We start from the raw sequence: 18,895 nt of genomic DNA, 5'->3' as shown, positions 1-18,895 counted from the left end.
TTCCAGTCCAGTCTCTATTTTATTGTTCTCTTTTTTCCTACTGCAGGCAATTGCTTTTTGCTATTGATAAAGAGCTCTTGACACAGCCAGTATTGATTTCATATTATTCTTTGTCATAGGGAAAGTTTTTTTTTTAGAGGCTATTGTTCCCTTCAGTAACTACTAACTACTCTTCACTTAACGTTCTTCTATTTTTCTGGTTCCATGTGCTTGTTGAAGTTTTCTTGATCTGGAATACAGTCCAAATGTATGTTCTATGGGAGGACTGACACTACGGGGTGGGGGTTAGAGCACAAATATCAGCAACTTACTTTTCTATCTAAATGGCAATGCCTGTGGAGGGATGGAGGAGTGGAAAGAATCTTAATAACCTCAGTGTCCAGAGCCTGTATGGCAGTTTCAAATTTGGTGACAGCAGGGTTGTATAGCTGGCATGCTCTACTGTGTTACATCTGTAGGTAGCATATCTGTGTCCAGTAAAACACACAAAAAATATAAATATATTGATAATAATTTTAAAAATTCCATTCATTTGAACAACTCAGTCTATTTGCATTCAGAGCCTATTTCTAAAATGTTCTCAGGCCCAAATATAGATAAAGAAATATGTTCATAGATTTCAAGTAGAGATGCTTTGATTTGTGTTTCCAAGTTACATAACAATAATTCGAGGCTTTTATCCTCAAGTAGAGCAGTACAAGAAAATGAATCAATGGCATTTAGGCTGATGAGGTTGCTTAATGTGTGCAAACTAGAAGCATTTAGGAGCAATGTACCTGGGCCTCTGAGATACTTCCAAGGTAGCTCTCTGTACATGCTGAGCTTTGTCAGGTTGAATGGGCCTCCAGGGTGTTCTCTCTCCTGCAAATATTGACGTTCCAGCCTTTGTAGGTGATTTACACCCACCCCATCCAAACAATAGAGTTGAGATCCTATGAAAAATATACCACAAAAGCCATTTTTCATACTTTATTTCTCAATTTTTTACTCCTATTTATTTCTTTATATCACAGTTATTTCTTGTATCACCGAATTAACAAGAGAAGCAACCAGAAATGGGAATAAATGGAATCTGACTGAAAATACATACATTTTTCCATTTGGGTAGGAACTGGTTGGCAATCAAAATGTCCAGGCAGAAGCAACATGAGCACAACCACATGAAGACCCAGGAACCAGTGAGTTCAGTTCAAATGTTCAGACTGTATCTCTGATATTTGACTTAATGAGAATTATAGAATAAGAGATTGACGAGTTCCAGGAACAGGCTTATGCTTTAGAGGAGAAGCTGAAAGGGTAATATCAAGTTGCTGAACAAAGAGAAATTTATGTTAAATCAAGAAATGAGTTTATTGGATTAGTTTTGCTTTTACTGGAGGGACTTACTCAGAAATCTCTTTAGCAGGTATTTTGGTCTACAGATAAAATTATGTCTTAATGCAACAATGGGGGTGCCCCCAGCTGCAGTGGCTCAGAGGTGCTCTGAGCCTTGGCAGTCGAACCCCCAGGAGGGACATTTGCTCAGGGCACTGGCAAGTTTTGTGATTTCCTCCTTTATCCAGCTCTACAGTTTAGCTGGATGCTACAAACGGCGCTGATATTTTCCTTGTCTGATATCAGAAGAAAATTGTAGGTATTCACAAGTAGCCTTATACGCCGAAACATTACAATAAGTATTGTTCAAGCGACCATGTTTCAGCCATTCTGAGAAATTCACGGAAGCGAATGAATGCATGTTTTCTTCTTCATCAGTGAGCATCAGGAGTAATTGTAACCAAGTCAATAACTGTAGTTTTCTTTTTCTCTAACGTCACAGTAAATGGAAGGTAATCCCATTTTAATCACGTCTTTGCTCTGGTCCAGGTCGAGGGCAGAGTGAGTCATCACTGACTGCAGGGCAGTTGCCCCTGGTTTAAGCTGGTACCACAGGAAGCTGAATTTGGCTTTCTACTCACATCACACATTCAGATACCAGGCAAGTTGTGTATCTCCTTCGAAAAAGAAACATTGTCAAGTGGCTGACAGAGCGTGAGTTTCACAACACAATAAATGAACTCTGCTAGGCTTATATCATTTTGGTAGTTTGTAGCGCGTTTCACTTAATCCCATCATTGCAGGTCTCTTCTAGATCCTCCATTATCAAATCCTGCTGGTTATTCACCCAATTTCCTTTCTTAATTGTCTTCCCTTTCTCCTTAGCATTTTGAGAAGCTTGATCCTGGGACGTCTGGTGGTGGCGAGCTGGCAAAATGGCATTGCTTTGGCCTTGCTGAGAACAGATGTCCCTGTGAGCCATCTCTCGGGGGCAGAGCTGAAGTTTAAAGGCAGCCTCAAAGCCTCGGCGAAAGTTTTCGTTAAAGAAACCGTAGATGATGGGGTTGACGCTGCTATTGAAAAAGGCCAGCCAGTGAGCAAAGGGATAGATATAAATGTGGATGATCTGCAACTGGACATCTGAAAGGTTGGCATAGTCTGAAAGCATCATCAGAGTCCACAAGGGAAGCCAGGAGAGGGTGAAAAGCAAAGCCACAATAATGAGCATTTTGATTACTTTTTGTTTCTTCTTCGACGTGCTATGCCGTTGCTCCTGGCTGTGTTTTCCCACCATGGGCATTGCGGTGTTGAAGAGAGCAATGCTTATCCTAGTGTACATGATTACAATGAGCGACAGGGGAGCCAGATAAATGTTTGCAAAGAGAACTGTTGTGTAGATCTTTCTCATTCCTGGGTCAGGCCAGTCCTCTCGGCACCAGTATATGGGGTGGGTTTCGTTGCTGTAGCCAAGGATCATCCTGAAATGCTTCTCTTCTTGTACCTGCAGCATGACGGCAGAAGGACACATGATTGCGACAGCCAGAATCCAGATGACGGCTATGATGATGACTGCAGTTGAAATGGTCAGCTTCTGCTTGAACGGATAAACGATGCAGCGAAACCTGCGGCAAAGACACCCGGTTACATATGTAGAGAAGCCGTTTAAGGAATGCTTACTCAAACAGGCAAGCATACGTTCACTTCTTCAATTGTATGTTTTTTAAAAAGCGTAGATGGAATCACCTCCTCATCCTGCATAAACCAGTGGAGCTGCATTTTGCTGCCCCATTTAAGAGCTGTGTTGGTAAAAACAATCTAAAAAAGGTCACATTTTTTGTTGATATTTCCTCATTTTTCTCTATTTCCATATGAGCCTGCTGCTGCTACTTCATTTAACCCGAGCAGGTATCAGTGTCTTTGCTATCTAGGGTAATAGCCAGGAAACAGACCCATTTCAGGCAGCCAGGTTTAGCCAGGCTGTCACATCTTTAAGAAATACCAGTGGAGGAGCAAATTGCTGTGGCTGATTTTTAGACCTGGGTACATTGTATTTTGCTTAATAGGCCCAGGAGCAAAATCTATCTAATCTCTTACAGTGTTGTGTGGATTAATAAATTGGCCTCAACATGGAGATGAAAGTGACAGTTTATGATCTTTGCCTCATCTGAGGGGAGACCTCCTCGCTCTCTACAACCACCTGAAAGGAGGTTGTAGCGAGGTGGGGGTTGGTCTCTTCTCACAAGGAACAGGACAAGAGGAAATGGCCTCAAGTTGCACCAGGGGAGGTTTAAATTTGATATTAGGAAAAATTTCTTCCCAGAAAGGGTTGTCAGGCATTGGAACAGGCTGCCCAGGGAAGTGGTGGAGTCACCATCCCTGGAGGGGTTTAAAAGACGTGTAGATGTGGTGCTTAGGGACATGGGCTAGTGGTGGAGTTGGCAGTGTTGGGTTAACGGTTGGACTCTGTGATCTTAAAGGTCTTTTCCAACCTAAACGATTCTATGATTCTGTGATCTTACCTGTCTACAGCAATAGCAACCAGAGTGAAGACAGAGGCAGAGACAGAAATTCCTTGGACCGTCCCACTCATCTTGCAAACCAGGCTCCCAAACGGCCATCCTGGAAGGAAACAGGCAACTGAAATTGCTGCCATCTCACTGTAGCGCTATGCTTATACCCAATAGAGGAGATTTCTGCCCAGAACTAATACATTTCTTTTGTTCTGTCAGGCCATAGCAGGGGTTAGGGAGGCAGAAGCCATATAAAAAAAAGTGCTTCACCAAACGTGTCCGGTGAGTTTCTGATGTTCCAAAAAACAGCAAAGCAAATATTTGCGGTTTGACATTCTGTTAAAATGGTATCTCAAGACAAGAAAGGGAAATGACCTGTACTGTTGATTGTTCTCTGCATCTGGCTCACAGCATCCACCGAGTCTTCCTAAACAAATAACCCTGTACTGGGAGAATCCCTTCTTCAAGATTGGCAATGTGGAGATCGGCAAGGACAGCCTCAGGCGGAAGGTGTGTTAGGGGCTTGTCTTCCTCACCTCTGGCTGCCAGTGACTCGAAATAACTCCAGACCCCTGTCAGAAATGGCGATGTGCAGGTGAGGCTGGTGATGTCTTGGTTTAAGGTGAACTTTAAGCTGCTGCTTTGTCTGTCACTGCACACGTTGAAGAGCCAGGGCTGATTGCAATACTCCCCTGAGGGACCTCAATGCCCTGGCACCTCCAACCTCCCTCTCTCTGCTGAGAGGGCTGCCAGGGCGCCTAAACTCTGCTAGCCAGTGTGGGAGTGACACGTGTGAGAGGTTTTGCCCCTTGCGCTCCAAATTTGCCCCAAGCTTTCTCGAAGAAGCTGGTTTCTCTATTTCAGGGACAGAGTTAAGGGGCAATTGGTGTGTATCACTGTCACATGCACCCCTCTCTCGGGGTCCCCAGGGAGGCCAGCGCTCAGAAACGCAGGCAAGTCCCCCTCGAGCTCTTGCTGCCACGCGGTGCCAACCAGCCTACCTGCAATGATGTTGTCCAGGAGGGTGGTGGGCATGCAGAAGATTCCCACCAGTAAATCGCTGACGGCCAGGTTTAAGATGAAGAGGTTTGTAACTGTACGCATGCGTTTACTCCTCAGAACAATAAAGCAAACCACTCCATTGCCAACCATGCAGAGCAGGAAGATGAGGAGGTAGGAGATGATGAAGACAGCTGCCACTGAGGGCTGATGGAGGTAGAAGTCCACATAGGAGACGTTGCCTTCTAAGTAGAGGTACCTATATGTCCCATTATAATTCAGCACATGAGGCCAGTCAAATGAAGAGTTTGAGTCCATTTTCTTTGTGTTGTAATGTGCCTTAAAAGACATTTTTAAAAAGGTCATTTTAGTATGCTTGAAATGGATCTGATGAAATGCCACTAGTTTGGATATACATCTATACATATGCAAAGCTTATGCATACTCACCCCTCCATGGCTTACTTTAACAGGCCATGTTCTGAGCCTCCCCAGACAGGAAAAGCAACAAATACTGTTAGTTTGATTTTTTTACAACACAGGTGTACCAAAGTGACCAGTAAGACTGCTGAAGGTTTTCTTCCTTCTGCAGGCTCTGTAAATTAAATCTTTCCTCCCCCAAAGAAGAGGAACAGCAGACAGGATGTAATCTGGCTTATTGGGTTGTGTCAAGTAAACAAATCAACAACTTGAACAGTTTATTTTGAGAAAAATAATCAGAGTTCTTGAGAAATCCATTTACTCAACAGCTTGAGTAATCTGGCACTTAAGCAACAGTAAGATTTCTGAGCCGTGAAAAACAGTGATTAAATTAAAGCTTTAAGTGGCACAAACCTTCTGCCTGTATGCATCCAAATCCAATCCCATTTCACTGAAAATGAAATATTTTTGAGCACAGTTGATTTTACTTCCCTTCTTACAAGCTACATAGATGAGAAGAGTCGTCTGCAAATATGAAGGACTACACTGTGTTTTAAACATGCTGAAGCACAGGAGAGCTGGATTCATTTCCTACCTCTGCTACTGAATTCCCATGTGATCTTCGGCAGTTCGTAATCTCTCCATGTTTTGGTTTTCCTGCAATAAAATGTGAGCAATTCTTTTCCCACGTGGTTTATTTACACTATAAGTTTTCCCATTTTATAAGATTATTGCTGGCAAAAACTAGTAGCTTTTTCAAAGAGAGTCTTTTTTCTTGAGTCTGAACTTTCTCTGTATTATGTCTTCTATTTCAAGCTACAAATATCTATGCTTTCTGTTTTGCAGTAGCAATGCTTTTGCTGGTGTCATTGTTTGAAGGTAAGGAGTACAAGACTTTTTATTAGACCACTTGATGGGGCTGAAACAATTACTTTAAGGTGGGTATGGAATTGTGTGTCCCGAACTTACTGCTAAATTTGACTGACCGAGATTAGTTTTGTAGGCCACAATCTATTTTCTTGCCCTGTGGAACCTATAGTTATATGAGACGCTGCACCAAAATTCTAAATCAAATGTTAACCGTGACAATCTTTTAGCATGTATATGATACAACTCACATAGAAATGGTACCAGCTACCCTAACAGGTCAACGCTGGCATCTTGACATTTACAGCTGACACCAGGTAACTTGCGAGCAGCATTCAAATTTTTTTTTCACATTTATTTTATCTGCCAGATGGAGACTTTGAAACCCAGGTAAAGGGAGCAGGTGATGCTGATGCTGCCAGCAAGATGGCTTTTGGATAACACTTGATGAAAATGGGCTTTGAGGTTGTATTTCTGTAACAGGCGTATGTATATAGATGCCTAAAGAGGCAGTGGGGTGCAGGAGCTCCTAAATTAAAAAACTAGCAAAATTAATTGGTGACAAAAGGCACCAAACTAATGTATGGGTGCAAGTGCCTTTATGATGCTTACAAATTCCCTAGCGTTAATGGAATTTAAATTAAGGCGCGAGTGTCTAAATCCTGAGGAGCTTGCATGTCAGGAAAGTGCCAGTTCCATTTTTTTCCCTATAAAAGGAACCTTGGAGTGGGCTGTTTTTGTGCAGCCAAGGTTTCAACTGCCTCCCCAGATCCCTGACGATGAGACACGTGCTGGTTTTCCCGTGTCTGTGGAGTCATGAAGGTGACATTCTGTTGTCTCTCTGCGTAGGGCAGCCCTCTCCCCAGGAAAAGAAAATCGAGTGTTGGGTACCAACGCTAAAAGGACAGGTGCTTTTTCTTCCTCCTTCTTGCTGGGTTTTACTGAAAGAGCAACAGTAACTCCGAAGTGTCAGGAAATACTTAACATTCAAATTTGTTTTCACATGGACCAAAAGATATTCCATATTCAAATACAAAGCCTCTTGTCAACAACTGTGACCACTTGGGAATGAACCAGTTCATCACGTGCTGAAGCAACCTTGTTTGTCAAGAAATCAGTTTCTGGCACAGTGCTATTTGTAGTTACTTTTGCTTTCTCTGAGAGACTGCAAAAAATAAGATGTAAACATTAACAACTTGTGGATACGTTTAACTTTCCAGTTAGCTATAGCTTTATTCAGCGTGACTGTAGATAAGAGTAGCAGCAAACAATCACTGAATCTTAAAGAACATTTTAAAAATAAGTACCAAGGTCTTTAGTTTACCTTCTGTCTCTGCCTGTTGTTCCCTGATATATTTACTCACACCTAATTCTTGGGAAGGCACTGCTGCTTTTCTGTATTATGCTTGTCAATGAAATTCAGTAACATCGAAATCTCTGGAAGTGTTTTAGTACCAGGTAGCGAGCGCAGTAAAAAATATTTATTCTGCTATGGCTCAGGCTTGGAACAAGCAGAGTAATGGAACAAATTGTGTTCTGCTGTCTTCTGCCTTTTTAGAAATTGGCAGCAATACAATGTTTGTAGCTAGTCTGTATTTTCACATATTCATGAAAATGCTTGTATCTTAAGATAGGTACACAAGAATCTGAAATCTCTCGCAAAAAAACTGTTTTAATAAAGCAGGAATTACAAGATAACTGTGTAATAGTTGTATATTCTCTTTGGCTGTCCTTATGGAGAAAGCCTGTTTATTTTTGTTGTTTTTAGAATAGTTGAAAATATTTTCTTTGAAATGTATTACCCACCAATTGCTTTAACTAGCCAGAGATCATAGTCAACTGCTGTGGAAAGCAATTTAATGCCGATTATCTTATTCACTCAGGAAAGCTGATGTATTTGCATACAAACATGCCTGAGATGAAGAGTTTTGGTAGAATTCAAATACAGATATTTGACAATGATTGTTTACACTGTCACTTTAATCACGGATCCCGAGCTGTGCTTTGTAAACCCCATGAGATAGGATTTACAAAGCACAGCATTTCTCGTGCTCCCTTTGGGCCCGTGACAAGAAATAGATTTATTGTTGCTCACTTCCCTTGTCTTCCCCCAGGCAGCTTCTCCGTGTGGGAACGCGCAGGAGCCTAAGCTCTCCCTGCCCAGGGAGGTGACCGTCTGGAGTAGCAGCATTGCTTGTCCCCGGAGCTTCTTGCCCTGAGAAGGGCAGTGAGGTGCGTGGCTGTGCTGGCTGAGCCCCGAATCTGCCACGAGCGAGCACGCCGGCGTTTGCTTTCCTGCTCTGAGTTGCTTTTGAGGCTGCCAACCAATGGTATAAATCAGGTTAGAATTGCGAGGGCTCCTAAGTTCAAGCCTTCTCCTCCTGATGACTGGTGATGAAAGTGAGCGAGGAGCTTGGTTTAATAGAGTGTAACAGCAAGAAATGGAGCAGACGGTGCCGGTAATCTGACACTCGTTGCATGTTTGGAGCAAACAAAGCAAGGGATGGAGCTGCCCTGGACTAATGGCTGCGTTTTAGACAGTAAATGTGGCTGTGCAAGGAAATGGCAGTTGCTCTCTGTGCAGAGTCAGTGCAAGACTTGTTCCCCTGGTAGGTCTCCCATATGGTTTTGAAAGTTTTGGCGAAGAGTAGCAATACAACCAATCCCATGAGTTCGGGAAAAGTCAGGCCCTCTGCCCCTTCTCGTCCTCTAACAAAAACAAATATGTATTTGGCTCCTTTGTTTTGGCTTCTGTGAAGTTCCACCTAAACTAATGTTCTGTCATGTTTCTCTGCAAATAGGTCAGCCACAATTTTTTAATTATTATTTATAAATGAATACTAATTTTCTTCTGTAATCCCTTGCTTCACAGAGGTGGTGCTTTAAGAAATACACTCCAGCTTGTGGCAGACGGCTTTTGCCTCATGCCGTGTTCCCAGTCCCCGGGGCCGATGGGACCTGCGCTGTCCCCGCAGGTGAGAGAGAGGTGACTCTCCTTCCTTGCCTTGTACTTGTAAAAAGCCTGTATGGCCACAAATTGTTATGCAGATAGTACTGATGTGTCACTTTGGTCCCAGGAGTACAAACCACTGTGGGACATTCCTGTGCAATGGCAGTGTTCTATTGAATTAATTACTTGTAATTCTCTTTGTTAAAACAACTGAAATTATTCCTTATCACACTAAAAGCAGAAGGCATAATTTTATCATTTTTCTTTGGGTATACTTGCAATCTTTTCACTAATGAATTCTGGAATAGTATTTGTTTGTAACTGGCAAACAAGACGTTGGAAACAGCCTCAAGGCAAAATTGGAGCTGTGTCTGTCTTAGGTAGTCTGATCACAGTTGCACTAATGAAATTTTCGTATAACTGTGGCTGTAGCAAAGACAGTGAATTTGCGGTTCATACTGTAGCTTACAGGAAATGGAAAAGGTACATGAATTTTTATTAAATTGAAGCTGAGGTGGAAAAGGATTGGCTGGAAGAAGAAATGAAGGCGCAGTGCCTTCATTGTGGCAAAACACAAGTTTTGACAAGGCACTTGCCAGCTAAAACAGGCACTGATAAATAATCCAGAGAGGCCTAGAAAACAAAAACAGAAGCCACCTGAGAAAAGGGAAAAAATAATGCAATGCATAAATATCACAAGATGAAAAATAAAAGTAATTTCCTTCCACATGGTCATTTGATAAGGGCATGTCCTCTCTGCTTCATTTAATACACCAGTGGAAAATCTGCAAAGTAGTAAAGCAGGAACCGCAACTACTGAAAAACTGCCCAGTACCACACACTGGGTTTTCAAACACACTACGCTCATACACCCTTGAAGTTCCTGTAACAGCACCCATATCCAAATATGCAATATGAAATCTCATAGCGTAACCAGGGCAATCTCATGCCACTTGGTATGGAAAATTAATTTTCCATTTTTACAATAACAGTTCAAGGTAATTATGAAGTGAATGCAATTCTTTTTATGTTGGCTACTGGAGGAAATCTGGTCATCACGGGAGCCAGCCAACACTGCTTCACCTTTGTGTACAACCATCTGCTTTCGTTATTTTGATTTCTGTGTGTGTGAAATCTCATCGTGGAATCCTCTGAGGCTTTAGAAGCTGAAACAAAGATAAGGAACCTTGAGACACATAAAGAACAGAAGCATGTTGTTATGGAAAAGGAAAATATAATGCGGTAAGTGCTAAAAAATTTGTTCTTCCCCTGTTCTAAGCTCTATACTCAGTGATGGGTCAACTACAGAAATCTCCTGGAGACCTTAGAAAATGATAGCATCTCTGTTCTGCTGAGAAGTTAGAAAATCCTGCTTGTAAAATGCAGCCACTGAGGATGACGAAAAAAGCAGGACCTCATTCTGGAAGTGTAATAAATAGAAATAAGGAAGAGAGCAGTGCATTGATTATCCTATGACTCAGTGGATCAGAAAAAGCTATTGACAGAGAATACCAAAATGTTCTTACTTAAAAAAAATGTAAATGGGTCAACTATGAACATTTCCAACTCAGTGAAGTGCAACTAGCGGCTATTTTCAAGAATTTAAAAGGGCATGTAAAATAGTGTGAGAAAGGGAAGTGGTCACAAGTGACCTTTGCCTTAAAGTAATGTTTTTGGAGGAAATAATAGCAAGGAAACAGGCCCAATTGCCAGCTGGGCACTTTGGCTGCAAGAAACCATTTCCTAAGGAAACCAGCCTAAAACCGAAATGCAATTCAACAGGGACACGTGCACAGCATCGTGCAGAGAGGCGGGAGCAAACAGGGGACCAGGACCTGGGGTTTGCACCAAGTTACCAGCTGGACAGCAGCAAAACAGACAGAAAACAGCAAGCACCCTATAGCACATGAGCAGGACAATAGTGTAAGGAAATACCTCCCTGCTGTTCGGTACTCGGGACTCATTTAAATTGTTGCATTTAGTTCTGGTCAGTTTAATTCAACACAGATTTCGATCAAGTGGAGGACGTCACAGGAAAGACGAGAGGGCTCAAACGTATGACTACAGGGAAACAGTGTAAGATAAGGGGTCATTTCATCTGGAAAGGTAAAGTGTGATAATATGTTCTTCTATTTTGCTATGAATTTCAGAAAAACTTTATCCTAGCATCATACCTTTCTGCAGCTTAGGCATGCAAGACGTGTGTCTGCAGCTCCTTGTAAGCACAGCTCATTTTTCTTTTCTCTTCCAGAGAAAAGCCGAGGCTTCAGCAACAGCCAAACGCCGAGTTCCAGGTGGAGGCTCAAGTGTGGGACAGACCGAGTGCAGAAACTTCCTAACTAAACAGAGCTCCTGAGTTTGCCAAGGTAAATGCCACAGGAATGGCAGCCTTTTTCCCAAGTCGAGACTTCATTGAAGAGTGGAGTTCCACACTTCTTGGAAATTGTTTTAAGGTATGTTTTAACTTTATTTTGCACTTAGTGTCAGTTTCCCCCATAAGCAGAAATGTTTAATTTCTGTAATAGGAGATTTGAGTTGCTAATTACAAACTCTGAAGATACTTATTAATAAAGGTAGTAGAACTTACTCTTAAAGTGAACATTTTATTTACCTTTTCACCCATCACAATTTTGATATTATTCATTAAATACTTAGGCATGTCTTATCTCAAAGCACACAGTAAAAATAGAAAGTTGCAATAATTTTTTTTTCTTACTGACTCTTATTTCCATGAAGAAAAACAACTATGCACTGAGAAAGAAATTTCTCATTTTTAAAAGGACAATTCCAGGGAGATGTCCCAATCTTGAAGTTGCACAAGAGCTCTTACGAATGGACTTAAACTGTTCATCCTCCCCTAACAGTGATTTATCTGGGTAGTCTGAGGTAAGACCAAAGAAAACATTTTGTCAGAGTACTTTTTAAAAAGATCTTAAACTTTTCCTATCCTGTCTAGTTATAATGAAGAATGCTATCAGTAGGATTGCTGTCATAAACAAAACGTAGTTGCAGATGACTCATCCACTTAGCTAGGATTATATAGCATTTTGCCGAAAAGCCCAATCTCAAGTGTAAATCAAAAGATGCTACTGGCAGGTAAGACGTTCACAGCAAGTTTGTTACATTTGTCTAAAATATATCATTTTTATGACCCTGCTTTGGTTTTCTGACATCGAAATAACACTACACAGTTTTCAGGTCAAACATTGATTTTATTACCACATCAAATAAGGAAGAGTAAAGCTGAAAATATAGCAGAGCAAAACCTCACTATTGCTGAGTATTTTCTGCCATTTGCTATTAGTTGCTCTTAAGGTGCCAAAGTATGAATTTTATCCTTTCAAGCACATTCATGATTCCTACCAATTTGCTCAGAAACATTCCAGACCTGAAGTCTGCCATTTGGCTAATAGTTGAATACAGAGTGGAAGTTTGTTGGTTACTTGTTTTGCCTTTTCATCCATCGCAAAGCTGCAGGACACACTGCACAGGGAGTGAACAGTGACAGTGTTTTCAACATGAGACAGGTCCTTGGTTACCTAACATTTTGGTAGCAAAGGAACCCAGGAAAAATGTTTTCTGAATGTGTGTTTTATCATAATAGCTGTAACATAACGTACACAAATTATCAGAGAATTAGCGCTTAGGCTGCTTACCTGTTGCTTCTTTTTATACACCTACTTTTTGCTTAGTGCTTAGTCACCTTTAAGCTTCTGAATTTAAAGTTTTTCTATATGATGTGTCACAGGCTGTTTTAAATTTCAACTAAAAATCTCAGCCAACTGTTCCCTGAAACAAGATTAAAGGAAGATTTCCACACACAGGCACACTTATCCAGCCACTTTATTAAGGAGTCTAGCAAGTCATAAGATTTTTAGCTCCCTTATACTTGGAAATGGCTTTTTGTCTTCTTCACAAGAATTCCCCTAAGACCACTCACAACCCAAGTCTCAAAGTTAGGCAGCTGTTAGTGGCTTTTTTGCTCTCGGAGTCTAAGGAAGTCTTTTTAGCATTAATCCTCTCAGCCAGCAGGAGGTTAAGAAACAAGGTTGGTACTACCACTGATGCCAGCAACACAGGGCAAAACAGACTGCAAGGAAAGGATGCAACACATTCAATACAGGGCTTGGCCTGGTCATGGGAACTGAACTGATTTAAGGCCTAAACCTCAAATTGATTGTTGCTGAGTCAGAAACCCAGCGCACACAAGAGAACAGCCGCACACACAAGAGGACAGGCGTTTAGAAGTTGCACAATACCTGGTTGAGAGCTGTTGTACTTCTTACTGAGGCTGGTTGTGTTCTTGGCCCTTTGATTTAGTGTTATACTGGAAACACAAGGACTCTCAGAAATACCCTTTTGTAAGTTAGTGCACTTTACCTGGTGCTTAGGATACTTTCAAAGACATTAATACTCTGTGTGTGTACCATTGAGAGCCTTCACCTGCCACCACGTAATCTAGCACTATTATAAGGAGTATTGGGCTTGTTACAATGAGGGAATGAATGTTGTACAAGGCAGGACTGCGCAGAGAGCAAAATAAACTCACTCTGTCTTGCCTGTGCTATTTAGACACGCATTCAGCAGAGAAGTGATGAGATTCTCATTAAGTGTGTCTTTGTGGCTGAGAAGTAAAACATGAAAGAAAGTGATACAGAGCTGGTTGCAGTGCAAGTCCATCAGGTCCCAAAACAGACAAATCTGCTCAGACTGTGAGAGTGCTTCTGGATCAAACACAGGCACAACTGAAATGGGACTTCTGTTCTGACAGTAACACTAAAGTCTGTGATTTGAAGTCTTAATTCATGTTATTTTGTGCCCAAGTTAAAGGTGTATTTTAAGGTAAGTAGAGAAGTTACTGCCGCATGGGTACTGCTGTGTGAACAAAGGATGATAAAATTCATGCCAGCAGAACAGGAGCTGGAAATTGAAAGGGAGATAGAGATCATTGCAGCCATCCCTCCCCAGAGAGTTCAGCGCTAAAAACTCAGGACTGTTAAGAAGTTACTCGCACTATGGCAAACTGAGAGGAAAACAAGCATTAAGAAATAAAAGAAAAACTCTGTGCAAGCATAATTTAAGAGAACTAAACTCAAGAAATAGTTGTGACAGCTTCCTGAAGTGCAATCCTCAGCCGGGCATCAAAACACTAACATTTCAAGCCAAACAGGATGGCATCTTTTCTGAAACTGAAAGCTTGGACAATAGTATTGTCAATATTTATGACATCATCTCCTGCATGGCTTTTTGAACATTATAAAAACAAAGCTTGGAAAGCTATATGGATTTTTCATTTGATTTTCAATTTATCTTACCCAGAAAATCGGTTTATGTCTAGAATTATTGAAGTGGAATGAAGAATTTCTGTTATTGTTCCCAGCCTCTTTTGTCTTACCTAAGAGGATGTGAGCTGCCAGCTGCCCGAATCAAAACGGTACCAATGCAAATAGCACATCACAGGGGTTATTTGCACCAGATTATATCTAAGCTAATTTTGAAAAATGAGCAAGAGCCATATAATTATTACATTTAAATCTACTGTAGCATAGAAGTGCTATTGCCCAATGTGAGATAGGCAGGAAATCAAACGAAGCCCATGATCTGGAACATATTCCTTTTTTCTTCTCAGCTGGAAGACCCGCCTCCATACAAATACTCAGGTTGAGACTCTCTGCTCAACATTCAAGAGAAGACAAGTACTTCATTTGCATACCAAGGGGGAAGGGGAGTATAAATATCAAAACCAGATGATGCTACCAAATAATAATAAAAAATCTATTTTTGACAAAAATAACAATGACACATGCAGAGTTCTGTGGCAAGCAACCTTCTTCCAGGTATTTGCTGTAAATACACAAAAATAAAGGTGTTGGTGTGAATTACCATTGGAAAAGAATAAGAATGTGTTTCCCCGACACCAAAACTAACAGCCTGCTCCAGACTTGAGCTAAGGCTATTTTGGGGGTGACTTACTGTCACATGCAATTAATACCTTAAATGTAGTAATGCTGACATTGTTTTGGGGATTGTAGCTCAAAAATACATCCTTTTGTCTGCTCTCTACTTCTTAGTGTATATACCAGTTTCAACCCAGCCAGTTGCACATTTAACATTAAATTAATTGAAGGATTTATATGGTTTGCATTTTACATCAGGGATCACTGCTTAGACCTTAATACAATAAAATAGCTTTTTAGCTCCTCACGCAGGTTCCCAGGTAGTGGAATATCTGATTATGCTTCACCAGAATTTAAGCAGAACAGTCTGCTGTGACAGAGGACAGAATAAGTGACTATCTGTGCAAGTCTGTGTCCAATCCCGAACACCCAACCATAACATAAGGTCAGATTTGTCCAGAGGCAACACCTTTAATATTAGATAACTGTGTAAACTAACTAGAACAAAAAATTGGCTATTAAGGTTATTGCAAGGGTTTAACTTGTACATTATCGTAGCTCTAGAATGAGCTAATAGTTTGTAGGAGGTCTGTAGAATAGGAAAGTGAACTCTTCCTGTACCTTCCTACTTGCTAACTGTTCACTTGCTCTGACTTGGCACACCTGCATCTATACAGTTACTTTAAATACCCACTTAGAAATTAATCTACCAATTCTTTCTGTGGCTTGCTCTCATCATTTTGAATCCATTTATTACCAAAACTTCGGTTTACTGCCTCAGCAACTTGATTTTCATTATGCACTGAGCAATTAACACCACTCAAATTCTAAGCATTACCTGGATAACATTGATAGGTGCCTCTAACAGACATCAGAAATTTAACCTATTCCTGTCACACTGAGAGGTTATGTCTCAGTAACCTGTGGGGTTCCAGCTGTTGAGCTGGAGGTGGGTTTGTGTCCAAACATAGGCTATTCCCCACAGTCATCTCTGTCCCCTTGCCTGTGTTTTTGTCCAGGTACACTGCATGCTTTCGGGGATGAAGGGGAGACCAGCGTGCAGCACTAGTCTCGTGGATGAACCCAGCAGTGGCATAAGTTGTCCTACTTTGTCATCTCCTCTTTCCTGATGGTCCCTTTTGTCACTGAATATCACTAAGCATTATTTCACCATGTTACCACAACTCCCAAGACCTCAAGTGAAAAGAGCTACTGGAAACTACCACCGCACGCACCTATTGCAAGTTAACTATGCCTATACATTTCAGCTCTATAAAGGTTTGTTCTATTTTGCACCTTCACTCTAAGGTCTCCATCACAATTAACCTGACTTCACATGTTCAGTCAAGCTCTCTGCACTCCCCTAAAACTAATTCCGTTCAACAAGTGACAGCGGAAACTGAAGTGTGCCACAATCGCTCCTGGGATTACTTGCTTCTGTAATCAAAGCAGCTTATGCTAAAAAGCATGGTATATTTGATGAGCCATTAAGCTATCTTTATCAGTTTGATTATGTGCCTTAAATAACAACTTCCATCAGCCATATCATAATGCTGCTACCAGCAAGTTGCTCTAACAGCCTAGGTTTATTCATCAGTAGGCAACAGCAAAACAAGCACCCTCTAACCATGTTGACTAGGGTCATCTGTTAACTAGTAGCATTTTAACAAAATTCTCAGCCTCAGGATTTTAGGCTTCAATTTTGGTGACAGTTAGAAAACCCAAACAATACAGGAACTCTTCTAAACAGAGAGTTAATGATTTCCTTCAAAGAGAGCCAACTTCTTTTCTGTCATTGCAGTATGCTCGATGCTTTTCATTTTTTACATCAGATAGCTAGAATTAGTCAACGAGAGGTCAGGCCAAAAAGTTCAAAAAACTTACCCTTAGATTTTAATGCTGTGGGAAATTTTAGTTTATCAAATCATCTCTCATTACATTACAGAATTAGATAATCACCTTTTCTGGTTTCAGGGCATCAGTGCATCAAACACTGGCATGAGCTACTACCAGCTGTTAAACCTCCATATAAACAATACAATTGTCACCGCTTACACATGAAGTGCTGCCTTCAGTTTGCAGGAGTTGAGGCTGCTCAGCAGGTCAGGGGCTCAAAGCACAGATGTCCTGTTAGACTCAACCTACATGGAGTTTACCTTGGAGGTACCTCAGTCCTGCAAGCAGTGACAGCTGGCGCAAACACTCCTGATCTGTTTCTTCAGTGGGAACAGCTGTACCATAGACACCCTCATCTAATGAGGAGCTGGAAGTTTTATCAAGATTATCACTGAAAAGAAGATTAACCTCAACACAAAATGGATTTATGATGTACAATAGGCATAAGGTAAAATGAACTGATAGGTGCTCTGTGTCAAACAGCAAGGTCTGGAAGTATGTTTTCCTTGCTAAGATTTTCCTTTTGAGAAAAGCAGTGGCACAGGTGTGGGGGACTACGGTGGGTCTGCGGATTCCCTGACGGAGAGCATGGGAACAGAGATCAGCCTTGAAGATATTAAGGCCTGCCTTTGAGAAAGATGGGAGTAAAGGAGTATCTGGAGATATTAAGGTGTACCTGTGAGAAAGAAGGGAGTAGAAGAGTAACATTGATAGCAAAATTAGCTAATGAGATGTTACTGCTGTAACTTGTAACCAATAGTGAAGAGACACATGAATTGCTAAAACTGTATAAAATGCACTTGTGGCGATAAATGGCAGCTACTACTTTCATCCTGGAAGAACTTGGTCTATGTCGTTTGTTCGTCTCAACTGCGACACACAGGTGTCATTGCTTTGGTTTGAGATGCAATTAGGTACCTGGAAGGTGGCTAGTCTCAAGAGAGAATTCTCCCTTGCAGAGAATTATATTCAATTCATTCCCCTTTCTCCAGCAAAATACTTGGAACTGATCCCACTGCATTTTATGCTCTGCAGCCCCCAAACGTGGTTCCAATTTAAAGAACAAAGTGCTATTCTTCTGTAGAGTCAGACAAAGGTGCTTAAAGCTCCAGATAATTTACTGTTACTGGAGGTAGTTTGCTACTGATATAAAAAACAAATAAGAGCATGTAAAACTTTTCCTAGTCACCGAAGAAAAAAAAATTACTAAGTCACCCCTTGGAGAGCCATTCCAATTAAAATGAATAGTTCACTGAACTAAAAGCGGTCGTCCTTGACATAAAACCTCCATGCTGATTCCCTTTAAAATAGTGTTTACATTGAGATTGAAATCTCTTGTACACCTGTGCATATTTGGTGTTTGATCTGAACACAGTTACACTGCTCACGCAAACAGAAAAATAGTATGGACTATTAGAGGCAGAGCCACCACAAAACTCACCCTGAAATAGTGTTATGAGCATTTCAGCACCTTCATTCACAGCAAAATTAAAATATCTTCGATTCCAGGCATGCAATTTCCCCACTCAGCAGAGCAACTGTCTCAACCTGCAGCATTTGACAACTGTCCCTTAAAACATTATTTCAGTATTTTAAAATTGACAGCCATTTGTAGTCAATCAGGAAAAAGTAAGGCACATTACAGAGATGTCTGTACTCACCCCTCTTCCACAGCAGCGCTCTTCATCAGTGGGAAGAGGCTTCTCTCCCTAAAAACCTGGAGCTGCGCACAGGGATGGAGCAGCCAGCACGTTTAGATCTGCGATTCAGCAGCGACGACAGACACTTTTCTCCCGTCACACACGGTGGTCCCTGCTGGTGGAGAAGGGTTGTCAAGCGTGTCCCTCCTGCCCCCCCAGCTTTTAAACTACAAAGCCACTTGCGTCAGAGGCATCCGACTTTGCACACGCACAAACCTGTTGCTAACAAAGCACCTGCAGCTTTACCTCCGCTCCCAGCTACAGCAGAGAAGGGGGCATAGCCCAACCCAAGTTAAAAGCAGCTCCCCCCGCCCTGCACAGGATCCCCCGCTCACAGGGGCCA

General features: G+C 41.5%; 1 protein-coding gene and 1 long non-coding RNA gene across 41 annotated transcripts in view; one reads left to right on the top strand and one right to left on the bottom strand.

Annotated features, from left to right (window-relative positions):
- LOC135988763 (uncharacterized) overlaps positions 1-18,895 on the top strand; it is a 55,517-nt gene that overhangs the window by 27,299 nt on the left and 9,323 nt on the right. For 17 of the 40 annotated variants that reach the window (XR_010606223.1, XR_010606198.1, XR_010606206.1 and 14 more), the window contains 17 exons: positions 1,014-1,178; positions 1,864-1,975; positions 2,200-2,461; positions 2,822-2,999; positions 4,236-4,419; positions 4,944-5,078; positions 5,746-5,911; positions 6,089-6,121; positions 6,959-7,017; positions 8,224-8,341; positions 8,982-9,084; positions 10,052-10,301; positions 10,842-11,165; positions 11,311-11,512; positions 11,840-11,945; positions 15,976-16,234; positions 16,931-17,300. This is a non-coding gene — a long non-coding RNA (uncharacterized LOC135988763). Of the gene's footprint in view, positions 1-1,013; positions 1,179-1,863; positions 1,976-2,199; positions 2,462-2,821; positions 3,000-3,843; positions 4,107-4,235; positions 4,420-4,943; positions 5,079-5,745; positions 5,912-6,088; positions 6,181-6,479; positions 6,575-6,958; positions 7,018-8,223; positions 8,342-8,981; positions 9,085-10,051; positions 10,302-10,841; positions 11,166-11,310; positions 11,513-11,839; positions 11,946-14,688; positions 14,897-15,975; positions 16,235-16,930; positions 17,301-18,895 lie in introns of all 40 variants that reach the window. The other 23 variants (XR_010606204.1, XR_010606199.1, XR_010606196.1 and 20 more) reach the window with 23 other exon arrangements.
- Positions 2,096-5,144, bottom strand: NPFFR2 (neuropeptide FF receptor 2). Its single transcript, XM_065634963.1, has 3 exons — positions 4,826-5,144; positions 3,834-3,933; positions 2,096-2,936 (listed from the first exon to the last, which is right to left on the bottom strand). The coding sequence occupies exons 1-3, from the start codon at positions 5,139-5,141 to the stop codon at positions 2,096-2,098; spliced, it is 1,257 nt and encodes a 418-aa protein (XP_065491035.1). The 5' UTR covers positions 5,142-5,144.

This window comes from Caloenas nicobarica, chromosome 4 (assembly GCF_036013445.1).
Source record: "Caloenas nicobarica isolate bCalNic1 chromosome 4, bCalNic1.hap1, whole genome shotgun sequence".
NCBI classification, from domain to species: Eukaryota; Metazoa; Chordata; class Aves; order Columbiformes; family Columbidae; genus Caloenas; species Caloenas nicobarica.
This window is presented reverse-complemented; position numbering and strand designations above follow the sequence as displayed.

Coding starts and splice junctions, on each gene's coding strand:
- NPFFR2 (XM_065634963.1), bottom strand. CDS start 5,141: ATGGACTCAAACTCTTCATTTGACTGGCCTCATGTGCTGAATTATAAT. Junction 3,934..4,825: donor CCTGGACAACATCATTGCAG/GTAGGCTGGTTG, acceptor GTTTCCTTCCAG/GATGGCCGTTTGGGAGCCTG. Junction 2,937..3,833: donor GTTGCTATTGCTGTAGACAG/GTAAGATCACAG, acceptor TCTTTGCCGCAG/GTTTCGCTGCATCGTTTATC.